The sequence below is a fragment of the Patiria miniata genome, unplaced genomic scaffold (genome assembly GCF_015706575.1).
Source record: "Patiria miniata isolate m_02_andy unplaced genomic scaffold, ASM1570657v1 HiC_scaffold_1, whole genome shotgun sequence".
Classification (NCBI taxonomy): Eukaryota; Metazoa; Echinodermata; class Asteroidea; order Valvatida; family Asterinidae; genus Patiria; species Patiria miniata.
The window spans coordinates 18,467,500-18,482,699 of record NW_024037047.1 but is presented as its reverse complement, the minus strand read 5'-3'; the positions used below and the strand labels follow the sequence as shown (position 1 = coordinate 18,482,699).

The 15,200-nt window shown below is 41.6% G+C and overlaps 1 protein-coding gene across 1 annotated transcript; it reads right to left on the bottom strand.

The window, feature by feature from the left end:
* Nucleotides 1-1,457: 1,457 nt before the first annotated feature.
* On the bottom strand, nt 1,458-14,766 carry LOC119724334 (glycogen [starch] synthase, muscle-like). Its single transcript, XM_038195342.1, has 14 exons — nt 14,446-14,766; nt 13,603-13,784; nt 12,668-12,859; nt 11,794-11,985; nt 10,366-10,510; nt 9,347-9,464; nt 8,698-8,818; nt 7,194-7,360; nt 6,760-6,952; nt 6,464-6,590; nt 5,494-5,651; nt 4,149-4,250; nt 3,826-3,909; nt 1,458-2,283 (listed from the first exon to the last, which is right to left on the bottom strand). Exons 1-14 carry the CDS (start codon nt 14,648-14,650, stop codon nt 2,140-2,142), a joined length of 2,130 nt encoding a protein of 709 aa, XP_038051270.1. The 5' UTR covers nt 14,651-14,766; the 3' UTR covers nt 1,458-2,139.
* Nucleotides 14,767-15,200: the final 434 nt, after the last annotated feature.

Sequence of the window (15,200 nt, the reverse complement as noted above, 5' to 3'; positions counted from 1 at the left end):
CAATGGGACTAGTACATGTACATGTACTAGTACATGTACATGTACATGTACATGTAGCTCTCATTGTCTCATAAGTGGCTGTTCATGCACTGGTGTTGGTAGCTGAATGCATCAAAGTGCACCAGACTTTTCTACCTGATGCACTGTGTAGCGTCTGGCAGTGTTAGGGCATCCCAACTCCCTGCTGAGTTTTACTAAGAATAGTACCAAGTCCTACAAAATCCATCACTGACTCTGCTTCACAATGCTTCAGGACCAAATCTGCCAAAATCCACCACAAATCCACCACTTACCTACCAAAATCCCCCTAAACATGCTAAATGGGGGGATGGATTTTGATGGATTGTGAAGGTTAGGGTTAATGGGATAATTTATCAAAGCTCCACACTTCAACTGATTCTGTCCTCATTACTAAACTTTTCTCAGCATTTTCTTCAAAAAAAAAAATCTACTTTCCAATTCTAAAAATCAGCTGCAAATCAAAGTAAATGCTGTCTCTGGATGCAAGTTGAGTAGTTTTTCTATTAACACAAAATTTCACGCAAGTTGTCTTTCTATGTACAGTTGAGGTATTTTCATGGTTGGTTTTTTTTGTCTAGGTTGATGCAATTGTCTAAGTTTTGTTTCTCTCAGATTGTGTATGTTCAGCGTCCATTTGTATATCATGCAAATGGACATTATTTCACAAGCTGCATTGACACGATTCTACCGCGATAGGTTATTGCTTATGGCACATTGGTAAAAAATAAGGTTTGAAACTTATACTCAAAACAAATCAGTAGATCTTATGCGTTGCAGGTATCGCAGAGCGTGTTCTATGTTATTTCCTGTTAGTATCAATAAATGCAGAGAAGGTCTACTCGTGCTAATCCACGCAAGACAAAAACCATTGCCCTCTAACTCCGCCTTAACGTATAACGTCTATTGATGGATTTTGGAAACATTTTCATTCATTAATGGTTTGGATTTGAGTCTTTTCAGGTTCCAAATTTGATAAATGCTGACAAGGATTTAGCAATATCAACACAGTTTCCTTAGCACGGACAAAGCATACTGTCTGAAACAGCAACATTTCACCGACCTTTTTTCAAAAACAAAAACATTTTTGCAGAAGATATATTTTTCCACAAATTTCCAAATATAACTCTCATAATCAGCCTCTGTTAATTAAGACAATTGCGGACTGAAAACTTTGAAAAGAAATCCATCCCTATAATTCAACCCACGGAATCAGGTATAATTCAACCCAAAACTTCCCAGGGAGTCAAGTTGGTGTAGCGGTACTTTCCTTGCCTTCCACCGCTGTGACCCAGGTTCGAATCCCGCCCGGGCCAATATGTGGATTGGGTTTTCAGTCCCTACTTGATTCCGTAGGTTTTCCTCAGAATATTCTACCGGGCTTTTCCTCCCACATCTAAAACTGTCATTTCTTCACATTGTCTTCTCTTTACTGGGTCCCACAGGAAACCAGTGGATTCCACTGAATGGGCTACCCAGTTTAAATAAAAATAACATCCTTTGAAATTTGCGAAGAGGTTTTGGCGGATTTTGCAGGAAGATATTATATGCCCAGTATCTATTACCGACATGGATTTAATCTTCACAGATTTTAAAGTACTTTTTAACATCAATGGTTTTGGATTTTCAAGTTGCGTTCCTCGTGCTCTTCAACAAATTTGATTTCTTTCTCTCGATAAATTTTCAACTTGTATGTTTTCTTCCAACCTAAAAACCTTTTTTCCCTCTTGTTTGGACACAGGCGAACCTCTGAAAAGACTTTTTTGTTTTGGGCACAAACAGATCAAATTTGCGAACAGACTGGCTCCTGGTCCATACATTATCAATAGAGATTGAGGGGCAGGAACCAGCCTACCCTGTGGAAACGGAATCAGTGTCCGGCAACCAATAATTAAAATTGTAAAGTATATGACAACACTTGGGCCAATTTTTCAGTTGGCGTCTCATTCAAAAGTGAACAACTTTTGTATTGCTAGAAAAATAGCAATTTACAAGAGGAATCTATTTTTCGGAATAAAGCTCGAAAATAGCACAGGGAACGCAACTTTAATCTCCAATATAGCAACGTTTTTTTGGTTTACACAAGCCTGCTTATCTGTTGATAGTGAAAAATATGTTCACTCAGTTTTCTTTTGTTTTTTCTTCGTCTTTGTCTTCATCTTCTTCATCTTCTTCATCTTCGTCGTCGGTGGATGGCAACGGAGTCGATGCCCGGGAACTGGATGGAGAGGGCGGGGCAGAGGCGGGCCGAGGATATCGGATGGTCTGAGGGAAAAAACAAAATTGTGATGAAATTAGTAACAAGAATAGTCACAGAAAAACTTACATCATTATGAGCATAGCAATAAGAGCTGTACTCAAGTCCATCACGAGTTGGTCACAAGTCAGTCACAAGCCTTGGTTGCAATTAAGTCAGTCACAAGTCAGTCACAAGCCTTGGTTGCAAGTCAGTCACACGTCAGTCACAAGTCGGTTGCAATCAGTCACAAGTCAGTCACACCTCGGTCACAAGTTGGTCACAAGCCTTGGTTGCAAGTCAGTCACAAGTTGGTTGCAAGTCAGTCACAAGTCGGTTGCAAGTCCGTCACAAGCCTTGGTTGCAAGACAGTCACAAGTCAGTCACAAGTCGGTTGCAAGTCAGTCACAAGTCAGTCACAAGTCAGTCACAAGTCAGTCACAAGTCAATCACAAGTCAGTCACAAGTCAGTCACAAGTCAGTCACACGTCAGTCACAAGTCAGTCACAAGTCAGTCACAAGTCAGTCACAAGTCAATCACAAGTCAGTCACAAGTCAATCACAAGTCAGTCACAAGTCATGAGTCACAAGTCAGTCACAAGTCGGTTGCAAGTCAGTCCCAAGTCAGTCACAGGTCAGTCACAAGTCAGTCACAAGTCAGTCACATGTCAGTCACACGTCGATCAGTCCTAAGTCAGTCACAAGTCAGTCACAAGTCAGTCACAAGTCAGTCACAAGTCAGTCACAAGTCAGTCCCAAGTCAGTCACAAGTTGGTCACAAGCCTTGGTTGCAAGTCAGTCACAAGTCAGTCACAAGTCGGTTGCAATCAGTCACAAGTCAGTCACAAGTCGGTTGCAAGTCAGTCACAAGCCTTGGTTGCAAGTCAGTCACAAGTCAGTCACAAGTCAGTCACAAGTCGGTTGCAAGTCAGTCACAAGTCAGTCACAAGTCAGTCACAAGTCAGTCACACGTCAGTCACAAGTCAGTCACAAGTCATGAGTCACAAGTCAGTCACAAGTCGGTTGCAAGTCAGTCCCAAGTCAGTCACAGGTCAGTCACAAGTCAGTTACAAGTCAGTCACAAGACAGTCACACATCATTCACACGTCAGTCACAAGTCTGTCACAAGTCAGTCACAAGTCAGTCACAAGTCTGTCACAAGTCTGTCAAAAGTCAGTCACAAGTCAGTCACAAGTCAGTCACAAGTCAGTCACAAGTCGGTTGCAAGTCAGTCACAAGTCAGTCACAAGTCAGTCACATGTCAGTCACAAGTCGGTCACATGTCAGTCACAAGTCAGTCACAAGTTGGTCGCAAGTCAGTCACAAGTCGGTCGCAAGTCAGTCGCACATCAGTCACAATACGGTCACAAGTCAGTCTTAATTCAAGTCAATTAGAGTCCGGATCACATGTCGAAGTCACAAGTCAGTCACAAGTCAGTCCTAATTCAAGTCAATTAGAGTCGATCACATGTCGAAGTCACAAGTTAATTCACGAGTCAATCGCATGTCAAGTCCGAAGTCAAAAAGTCCATCACAAGTCATTACAAGTCCTTCCCAAGTCAACAACTCACCATCCTTCCTCCGTTCTCATCGCGGACTTCAAATATTTCCGGGTGAGTCTTATGCAGAGCCAAGTAGCGTGCTTTCCTGTAATACTAGAAGACCACAGAGAAAAATTTCCCGTCAATTTTCACAAAGTAGACAGCTTGATGCAGTGGGTATATTTTCCACACAAAACAACATGTCGATTCATCCTAACTCTTTGAAACCCCCATTGTTTCAATCTAGGATTTCATGGTCAGGGAACCAGTCCGTATGTGGTTAGGCAAAACTTTATTTTTTTGCATAGCGCCCTCTGAGTGCGTGCCCACAGCCAATAGGATTAATGTCTTACCACGCCTAGGCTTTTCCAGTCTAGCAGTTCGCTGAGTCGCTCAGTCCGGTTCCTCTGTAGAATGCGCTGCCTGCGGGTCAGCTGGCTGAAGTCGTACATGAACTACGCGTACAAAAGAAAATATAATCAAGATTTTACCCTTTGACCTTCCTGTGAGTTAACCACACTCTCTTGTAGTCATTCTGGATACATTGTCATACATTGTGTTAATTCACTGATGATTCCATAAAACAATAGAGTGCTCAGACGGTTTCAGACGCTACAGGGAGTACATTACGTGAAATACCCATTAGAACCAGACCCGAGTTTGCCTATGACAAACTCGCGGGTCTGTACTCACTGGTTTGGGACGGAGTAGTTTTCAACACGACCTTCCATCTGACCAAATGGTTAAACAGTCCCGAGTGATCCCATTTTAATAGGATTTTGCACACCCCCTTGGGAGTTAGGGTTACGAGGCGTAGACAGGTTGTTTATGGCACCACTGCCTGTGAGTTTACTGACCAAAAATATCTACACAAATCTACTAGGTTGTTGTTTATACTGTAAAGTAATGGAAATAGTGTCAAAAGTTATTATGCAAGCAACTTTAAATCACAAAAATCAACCGAACACATCTTGAGAAGGGAAATAAGAAACAATCAGACTTTTCTCTAATTCTACCTCCATGGTTCATGCTTTTCATGTCAGATGGCCGATGCATTATGCTGTGATTGATAGGGCAATTACCGCAGCTAATGGTCACTGACCCTAGGGACCCTACAGCTGGTATGAGTCACAGTAGTGAAACTGGTGAGAAGAATCCAGAGTTTTTGGCTAAAGGGAGTTTCAAGTAATGAATAGGCAGGGCGGTTTGGGGCGGTACAGTGACAAGTAAATGAGTTAAACTAATGTTTGAGGTTATGCAGTATATGTACATTCAATATGCGGGATTGGATTGTATCAAGTAGGGTTAATCGAACCATTGCTTGATTCTGCATGGTATTCTTTATTCAAATATTGAGAAGAAACCTCATCATTTAAAGTGGGGGATGTGGTCTAGTGGTTAGGGTTTTGACTCATGATGAGAGGGTCACGAGTTTGAATCCAGCTGCTGGCCATACGTTGTGTCTTTGGGTAAGCCACTTCATCTCCACTTGCCTCTCTCCACCCAGAAGTATAAATGGGTACCGGCATTAGCTGGGGAGTAACCTGTGATGGACTGGCATCCCATCCAGGGGGAATAGAAATATTCTCAGTCGATTCACGCCAAGGAAACTGGAGATAAACGCCAGCCTGATGAGCATCGTGACACATTTTTTGTTTGTTTCATCAACAACCAGATATAGCAAAATCTGAGGCCTACCCTAGCAAGTTGGTGTACCGACTCGTCTGGAGCTTTGAACTTTCTGTCGACGATGTAGATTCCGTAGGATGTAGGATCGGCGACGTGTTGCTCCATAAAACAGCCAAAACCGGACAGGTTGGTGGACACGCTGGGAATGCCCATGACTGTACACTCGGCTGGAGAAGAGTTAGAAAAGTTTGTCTGATTCACGACGTACAAATACATGTAACTGTCTCCATCTTTTAATCACTAAATCGTGTCGCTATCAGCAAAATATGTGATGCGATCAAGCTAAATGAGTTGTTTGTCGACCCTTTTTTTTTTTTTTACAGATTTGAAAAGAGCACAATCTCAGCATTACTGCAGTGACAACTGCATGCTGATACCATCCTTAGTTCAAAAATTATGGAAGTCGGAACACCAAGAGATGTGATGAAGTGATGTGATGAAGTGGCCCTATTTTGGCCTGAATCTCCAAATGAAAGTTCCCGACAAACGACTCATTTAGCTTGATCGCATCACACATGTCGCCATGAAAAGCACATCCTAGTGCGCAATGTTGTCCAATCTTGTCTGTATTGAACAGTGCCCTCGTGAGTCAGATGATGAATTTTGTAATCTTTGACAGTTGGAAACCAGAAAAAAATGTTTGGCTACATTTCTATGTTGGGGTAGTCTGGCGGCAATTTTGTTATCAACCCCCACCCCAATACACATACACACACACTCTTGTTTTACTATACTCCCGAGGACAATGCTTTGTGTTTCCCTTTGTCCCTGTAATATAACACTCTCCCATAGACTAAGCACACAAACCTACTACAGAGGACCGTTTTGAACAAAAGACCCAGTTCCCGAGGACTGAAAGGATCTGTTGTTCTCCCTTTGTGTGTCTGTCCTCGGGGCTTACGTAGAACAAGTACACTAATGCAACTAGGTCAGGTGACACCTGTGATTGGTGGTAACAAGTCACATGACTTTGACTCACCTGGCGTGTACCCCCAAGGTTCGTAGTACGAGGGGAAGACGCCCAAATGGCAGCCTCGGACAAACTCCTCATAGTCACAGGCAAAGAGAGGGTTTGTTGCCGTCAAGAACTCCGGGTGGAAGATTATCTGTGAAAGAAATAATTATTATAACCAAAGGAATTGGCTATTTACAAATTTTAAATTGAAACCTCTTCTTAAAATACTGTCATATTTGTAACAGACAAAGAAAGTGTTGAATTTGAGGCATTTTTGTTTGTTTGAGATCTTTTATATTTTGAGCTCTTGCCAAACTCACCTTAACTCGATCATGACTGTTATTGAACAGCCCTATCCGTCGGATGTGGCTCAGCACGGGATCGCTGCTATCATTGTTAACATTGTGCGTACAAACGGGCGGAAGGCCCGGTCGTTGCGCAGCGTAGATACAACGCTTCAACTGGACGGTATCAGCACGCTCTAGAAGCTTGTCTGTATCTGGCATGTCACCTCTGTAAACAACAATCAAACAAACAGCTGTAGAAGTTTTCTTTAACCAGTTTTACGTACCGCCCTAAACTATCCTAGTACTTAGAGTATTTCATGGGTTAGCAATGATGCTTTCCTTGCACCCAGGATTTCGTGCTTACACGGTTAACACAGCATTTCTATGCTTGCACTGTAAGAACAAAATGGTTATCACAAGTGCAAATTCTGTGGTTAGCAGAGATATTAAATTGATCCCGATCTTACCTTAGGATCGACTCGAATATTTTCTTGCCGATTTTGTCCTTGATGTTGGAGACTGTTTCTTTGAAGTGCTGGCTGATGGCTTGACCACGTAGTGACTCCACGTTGAAGTTGTTGGTCTTCGCTGGGAAAATGAGAAATGCCACGACAGTCACCTCACTACCACTGACCTGGAACGAAGAAAAAGAATTGGAAATTCAGCATGTGCAATGGAAATCATGAGGCAATGTTGTTTTTTATTGTGTTGCTGCTGCTGTTGTTGTTGTTTTTGTTTGTGTTTTTGTTTGTGTTGTTGTTGGAGTTGTTATTGTTGATGTTTTGTCGATTTTGTTGTTGCTATTATTGGTGCTGTAGCTGTTGTTATTGTTGTTCTGTTGTTAATGATAGTAATAATACCAGAGTCTTATATTATACAAATATTGAGTGGCTCAGCGTGGAATGGGAGGAATATTATCGCAATGTAAAATCTGGACTTTTCCATTTCACGAGGCGAAGCCGAGTGAACTGGAAAAGTCCAGATTTTACCGAGCGATAATATTCCTCCCATTTCACAATTTCAAGCCACTCAATATTTGTTTTATATAACTGACATATAGATCCTTGTTATTTGATATATTTGAACTTTTATTTCAATACAAAACTGGAGGAAAATGTATTTCTCTCTTCCAAACCACCCCTTCACAAAAATGTTTGAACCCAACGCTGTAGTGCTGGCTCTTTGGAACAATACGCGCAATGCTGAACGTGCACACCAGCATGCATTTGCACACAAATACCGCGTCATGATCCTAACTGTTGAATAGTATTTCCCATTCCCCATGGGCGGATAGTACTTTTGAGCCGCGGCATGAATGGGAACAATAACGAATGTCGCGTGATGTGAGTTCCACCAATCAAATGACAAGGATATGTATGTCGGTTATATAAAGCACACATATCTACCAACAATTAGGTACTCAAGGCACTGGAAATTATGTCTATTATTAAAAACAGGTAAATGAAGTTTATGAGAAATATGAGACCCATTATGTAGCACCTTATAAGGGTGTACAAGGTGCTGCAGTGCATATTGCAGCCACTGCCAGAAACACTGGGGCAAACCCCATGTTCCCACGGTCAGGATTCGAACCCATGTACCACAGCACACGAGTTGAACACCGTAACCATTGGACCACAGCACCCTAGTAAAGTTGTTGCTGTTGCTGTTGTTGTTATTGTTGTTGCCGTTGTTATTGTTGTTGCCAGTGTTGTCGCTATTGTTGCTGTTGCTGCTGCTGTTATGTTGCTGCCATTGCTGTTACTGCTGCTGTTTTTGTTGCTGCTGTTATTGTTTTGTTGATGCTGCTTTTGTTGTTGTTGTTACCGTTGTTATTGTTGTATGTTGGTGCTGCTGTTGTGGATTTTTTTTGTTGCTGCTGTTGATGTTGCTGTTGTTGTTGCTGCTGTTTTTGTTATTGCTTTTTTTAATGTTGCTGTTGATTGTGGTGTTACTCTTGTTGCTGCCTACCTGCAGTAGATGGTTCAGCTTGGCTAGCGACTCTAGGAAGACATCTGCGCCTTTGTTGTGGTACTCATATCTACCGGCCGTGAAGAAGTATAACGTCTTGTCCAGATCAAAGTCATAATGTCTGAAACAAAAAGACAATACACCGACAGAAAAATAGTTCAAATTCTGTTGTACATATTGGGTCAGAATCAACATTGACAAAACAACCCTATATAAGAATTCAACATTAAATTCTTCAGTGGTAAAACTATTACATTTTACTGTTGGTGGGTTCTTTTCACACAAGAGGTGATAAAAGTTTGACCAAATTTGGTTCAAAAACAGTTCCATGCACTCCACGCAATTTGCGATTGGCACATAGACACCTTTAAAAAAGCCTAGCCTGACATTCGCCTGAATGGTCTGACCACAAAACGCTGTGTCCTGTAACCACCATGTTACGCGAACACTCATCATGGGCGCCTCAAACGCGCAAGGGGATGGTTGCGTGACGCGGTTATGGGACGCAGCATTTTATTGCCAGACACAGACAACGTAAAAGCAGGGGTAAGTCAAATCTAGCTATTTGCAAGATTGCTATGTGATGTCCAACCGATGCAAACAGCGCCCTCATAGTTTCTCCACGGAGTCCACAGGCATATGCACTTACCCATGGAAGTGTCCGCGTACGAAGTCATGGATCTTCTCTTTGGATTTGGCGTGGAGATTCTGGAACTCATGCACAGCTTGGAACTTGACGACGTTCAGTCCGTTGGGTAGGACCAGATCTGAAGAAAGAAGAAGCAATAAACAGATTATTACTCAACATGCTAAAGGGTTCGATGTATATATAAGACGTTGTGTCCTTGAGCACACCACTTTACAGCAATATAATCCAATCACGCACTAGTAGAGTAGTAGACACCTTATTAGGTAGTAACATTTGCATGCTCCTCAACCCAAACTCTCTAGGCATTTTTCTGAGAACATAATAAGTAAAGTCTGTCGCGAGCCGATATGGCCCATCAGGCCGGCATTTATCTCTGGTTTCAGTGGCATGATATGACCGAGAATATTTCTACTCCCCCAGTATGGGATGCTAGTCCATCCCAGGTTACTCCCCAGCTAATGCCGGTACCCATTTATACTCCTAGGTGGATTGAGGCAAGCTTGGGTGAAGTGGCTTGCCAAAGGACACAGCAAATGGCCAGTAGCTGGATTTGAACCACTGACCCTCTGATCCTGAGTGACGAACCACTAGGCCACGTTCTCCCACAGAGAACATACCCACTCGCATCCTCTAAAATTCTCCACAGTGCAAGAACCCAAGACCAACGTAAAGTTAAAGTGGCCGGGCTAAACCTTCCTCAATCCTCCAAAATCTGGTGGATTTTGAGGATCTGAATTAGTGTTCAACCGTGTGGAGATTAATAAATGTTCATTGGCATTAAAATTAGGTATAATAATAATAACAAAACTTCTGATGATTCCTGAACAATGAAGATCATTACAAATATTTATTGGCATGACTATCCGGGGTAATAATAATTGTAGTATTGTGGGGACTGTCCGGCGATCTCGTGAGCTTTTCTCAACTGTGATGTTGGGACAGTCGTGAAGACTGCCAGAAACAATTATTGGCATGACAATAAGGGGTAATGATGAGAGTGTATGTGTTATGATAATTACCTGGCAATCTCTGGAGTAGATGTTGGCTTTCTTCGGCTGTGATATTGGAGACAGTCGTGAAGACGTTAGCCAAGGTGGCTGCTGCTCTCTCCATGCAGTAGCGATGGTAGATCCCGCGATCGCCTGCCTCCTTGTCCAGGTTAAACTGATGATTAAGATTGGAAGAAAAGGCTGTCTAAATCACATGGCTACGGCTGGCAGTATCACAGGAGTCTATGGAAAGTGGCTGTAGCCGCTAGCCAGTGGCTTCCATAGGTTTGTGTTTTTTTTTCAATCCGGAGCCAAATGATTCTGACACGGCTAAATATTCAGACTAAGAGACTAGCCTGATCCCACTTCTTGTTTTGGTATAGCTCTGATGCTATGCTGAAAAGGAAACTAGATCATAATGAGTGCAATGATTTCATGGTTTGAAGTTTTAACCCAAATTCTTGTGGGTATAATTCTGCGGGTTGTGGGTTCGAGTCCAGCCTGCGGCTATTGTGCATGTGCCCTTGGGCAAGGCACTTTGTCACTCATTGCTTCTCTCCACCCAGGAGTAAATGGGTACCTGTGAGGGCAGAGATCGTTATTGTGATTGATTTTAGCTGCTTTGCGCCGAAATGGCAGCATCGAGCTGTATACTCCCCAGGGAGCTGAGATTGTCTTTAGAATGTTTCATTGGCTTAATGATCAGGGGTAATAATAATGTAAATCTTAGGTACAAATGCTATGCATTAGTATCCATTATTATTATCATTTTATTATTAATTTGACATGTGAGAGTTCTATAAAAACACTTTATTCTATGGGCTTCCATTTTAAAGGGCGCATGCAATGTAATTTGTTTTTGTTACGCTATCCTTTAAAATGTATCTTGGTGTACCATTTGATTTAAACCATAAACCTGATTTAAATAATCTTTTTGCCAGGTATATAACCTTGGGTATTTTGGTGCCTTTTTTATTTTTATGCTGATACAAATTTCCATATTCATGAGCGAAACTGAGATGTCATTTCAGGCAGAAACCTCAATGTTGCAGCTATTACAGCACAAAAAGTTGCTAGAATTTTGGATATTTTACGGTCAAAAATTCTCTTTTCTGTGGTGATTCGCTGTTGTCTTATAAAGTACATGGCAGTAAGCCAATGAGCAACCCTTTCTCACAAATGTTTTCGTTGAGCAAATTTTGGGTTCACAATTTGAACCCCTATGAACAGTGTCTTCCTGAACTGACATCACAGCAACAGCGCCCTCAGTTGTCCGGAAAAGCACGGACAATTTTAAATGTTTGAAGAAGTGCACTTTTCAATCAAATTTACCAAAAAGGGATGTCAAATAGTTTTCATACAATTAAGAGGAGTAGAAAGTTGCACAAAATGTGTTCCTAAGAAGAAGACTCCTTTAAACTCCAAGACCTATAGGTCTGATGCCAGAAATAGACCTACTTTGCCCAAGTTGTTGTAGAAATCGGTGTTGCCGGCACACAGGTATCGACCCAGCAGTGTGGCGTGGGTGGTGAATATCGTGGAGCAGTCGATGTGTCGGAGATGGCACAGGATGAGTCCGATGCCAGACAGCCATTCATGGAAGTGGGCAATGATCAACGGGGTATCAGACTCTTCAAACTGCTTTCGAAACTGAGGGCAAAACAACGACGAAACGGTAAAAATACTCTAGCTTAATCAAGCCATGGCTTGTGATTTTATATGATCGGTGTATTGTTGATTGAGGGCGCTCCAACTGACTGGCTCCCACAAAATGAGGCTTGAGGACTTACTAGAAACAGCACACTCAGCTCCTCATCTGATATATAACAAAGTTTGTCTTTCTGATGAACACAGATATTATGTCATTAAAAACATGTACAGTTTTGTACAAAGGTTTGTAACTAAAAAAATATTAACTATATTTCATACAGCTAGATTAAAAGCATATATGGGATCATTTGCTTTTCATGCATTTTATTTGTTTCCAATAATAACACCACTCAAAATCCAAATAATGCTCAAAACCTAACCTGTTGAAGTTTCAGCTCAGTGGGTATTACACTTTTCGAGAAAACAGTGAAAACCATGCACAACCTTTTTTTATCATGAAACACGACTTCATGGATAGCTCTCTTTATTTCCAAAAATCAGTCCTTGTCTAGTGATTGGAAATCACCTATATTTCTTGATTTCTTCTAAATGACAGCAAGCCAGATGGAATAATTTCACAGGGTGTTAAGTACCAGTATGATCTTTAATCCAAGTCAGCTTTTTGATAATAATTCAGCAGGTTACTTTCGTTGTCTCATTTTTATTTTGCTTAGTCACTTACATCAGCAATGAACCATGAGCAGAGATTTCCGAAGATGACGGCGTCGTTAGCTTCCCTATCATGCCAAGGGATCCCGATGCGCGACATGTCAAACAGGTCCCTCTTCCAAGTATCTAAGTAGCTGGCCCCCGAGCTGATGTCAAAGAGAATGACCCCGGGGTAGCCGTCAATTAGCCATCTCCCATAATGCACCTGAAACAACGAGAAAACATCAACTCTGTGAGTGTTTTCCTCAACCTTTTGAGGATTTCAATTTGAAACATCAGACTAGACTGGTACAGGTCCATTATTTGGAAACGATGGACTATCTAATAGTCTGGCGGCTCAAATGGCAACATGTATGGAACTAAAGGCAAGGTACCAGACATTTCGTTTGACATACTTTACTTGTGCAATGCTTAGGAAATGTTGGACTGGTTGTAGACACATTTTTGGCGATTGTTTAATTTCGGACCCTGTTCCTTTAAGAGAACAAAATTCCACTTTAAGGTTATTGGACTTACTAAATAGCAAAATTTAAAACCAACAGGAGTGTCGTGGACAGAGGATAGCATTTTGATTGTTTTTCTATGGGAAATTGTGGAGTAGAATGACGATGAAGACGACAAAAAGCAACATAAAAATAAAGATGACGATCACAGCAGCATAAGAAAATTGCATTTTCTACCCCCCAAACAAAATGCTGTTCAAAATTACAAAAAAGTTGAGTTGTTAAACTTAAGAGAAGTTTGCTTTAGGTTTCAGAAGTCATTTTGTAATGATAAAAACACTTCCGACTCTAAATTGACCAAACACTAAAGAAGGGCCCGTAACTATACGGGCCCGTAACTATAGGGCCCGTAACTATAACTATGAAAACTTTGCCGATTGTATACTATAGTACAGTATAGTATACAATCGCCAAAGTTTTCAGCCGACTTCAAACCATCATCTACCTTTATTCCCTTTGATCTCATGCTGTCCATAGCGCCTTTTATCAACTCGTTCTCCGGTTCCATCAGCTCTACTTCCATCTTGACCGTCGCCTCGGTGTACGGACCCATCATGATGCACTGGTCCCCGAGCTCTTCCATGGTTACCGCAGCCTTGGAACGAATGACCGTGTATATACCACCAACTATCACAGGTAAAAACAAGGGTCCAATATTTCTTTGGTCAAGAGTCAATAATGTAATATTATTGAGCTATAAGTCATGAATCAGAATTTTGAATAGCATTTTGAAGAGAGAAACACTGTTAGAGCAAAATGGAGGACATTTTTAATGTTGTATTTATAGGTTTCCTGTTTAATGTGAGAAAAAGAATAACCCCAACATGCCCAAAGGATCAAGCAATGTACATCTGTATTACAAGACTTGAATTCAATTCAAGACCGTTTACAAGACATCACACAAATGCTGTACAGCCAAACTTGGGTCAAGTCCAACAGAAAAGAGGCAAGACTATCTAGGCCTATTAATTACAAAAATGGACACAAAAAAGCTGATGTGTTGGGTAGGTTATTGGTTAATGATTGATAAAAGAGGGGAAAGAATGTTGCATCTTGACACCACTATTTTCATCGTATTATCTCAATGAAGGTCAGTCATTGGCATATAAATCGAACAAACAAGCCAACAAACAACCCCCCTAAAAAAATCCAAAAGAAAACAAACCAAAAAGGCAACAAACAGACAATAACAAAAACCTTTAAAACAAGTTTTTAAAACCGGTGACAAAATGTCAACAATTCCATCACTTGGAATTTCTCGAGCACATCACATTCCCCATTTCTTCACCTTTATTAGCGACTTCCCAAGCTACTTCGAACACCCATCTATTCTCCTGAGCGGCGGTCCGCCCTCGGTCCATCTCCATGCCCATCTCGTCCAGCATGTCCAGCCCGCCCAGCGTCCGCTGAATTTTGGACGAAGACGCCGCACGCTGCATTCTCATCATCGACTGCGATCGAAAGCCGGAGGTCGGTGGGGAGGAGCCAGCCATCGTTGAACGCAGTCCTGCAACAAAAAGGACTTTGCCGAAATGGACCTCCTGGATGGGAAAATTGGGTCAAAATTCTGGGAAGTGTCCACGTCCAATTTCAGGGCAGTTCGCATTGAACGATGATGAAGAGTTTAAAGGTTGCAAGTGCACTTTTTGCAGACGCCAATTTAGCATGGTCCCAATCCCGATGTAAGTAAAACTTTGGCGTAAGATTGAAATGGTACCAGACCACGCTGAGCCCGTAAAGACATATAAAACGTGTAGTTCGTGACTATGACCTCAAAAGGGGGCGTTTCCGCATCGCTCTTTGACAGATAGCCATATTTGAAACGAAAGTGAGGCTTTACGTGTGGTAGGATACTTTCATGTTGTTATTGCGTGGTTATATTTCATGAGAACCCAGTCAAGACACTAATAAAGTGTGTCGAGAGCAAACACCTTCTTTCGAACCATAATTCCAGTAATATTGGGTTGATAAAGAAATATATTATCTATTGTTTCAATGGACATCGTCAACAAGAACTGAAGACGAAATGTTTACGAGTATCAT

What these genes read in the sequence shown, in the direction of transcription:
- LOC119724334 (XM_038195342.1), bottom strand. Translation starts at nt 14,650, where the DNA reads ATGGCTGGCTCCTCCCCACCGACCTCCGGCTTTCGATCGCAGTCGATG. An exon ending in TGAGATCAAAGGGAATAAAG is followed by an intron (nt 12,860 to 13,602) that starts GTAGATGATGGT and finishes TCGTTGTTTCAG; the next exon opens with GTGCATTATGGGAGATGGCT. An exon ending in TCTACAACAACTTGGGCAAA is followed by an intron (nt 10,511 to 11,793) that starts GTAGGTCTATTT and finishes CTTAATCATCAG; the next exon opens with TTTAACCTGGACAAGGAGGC.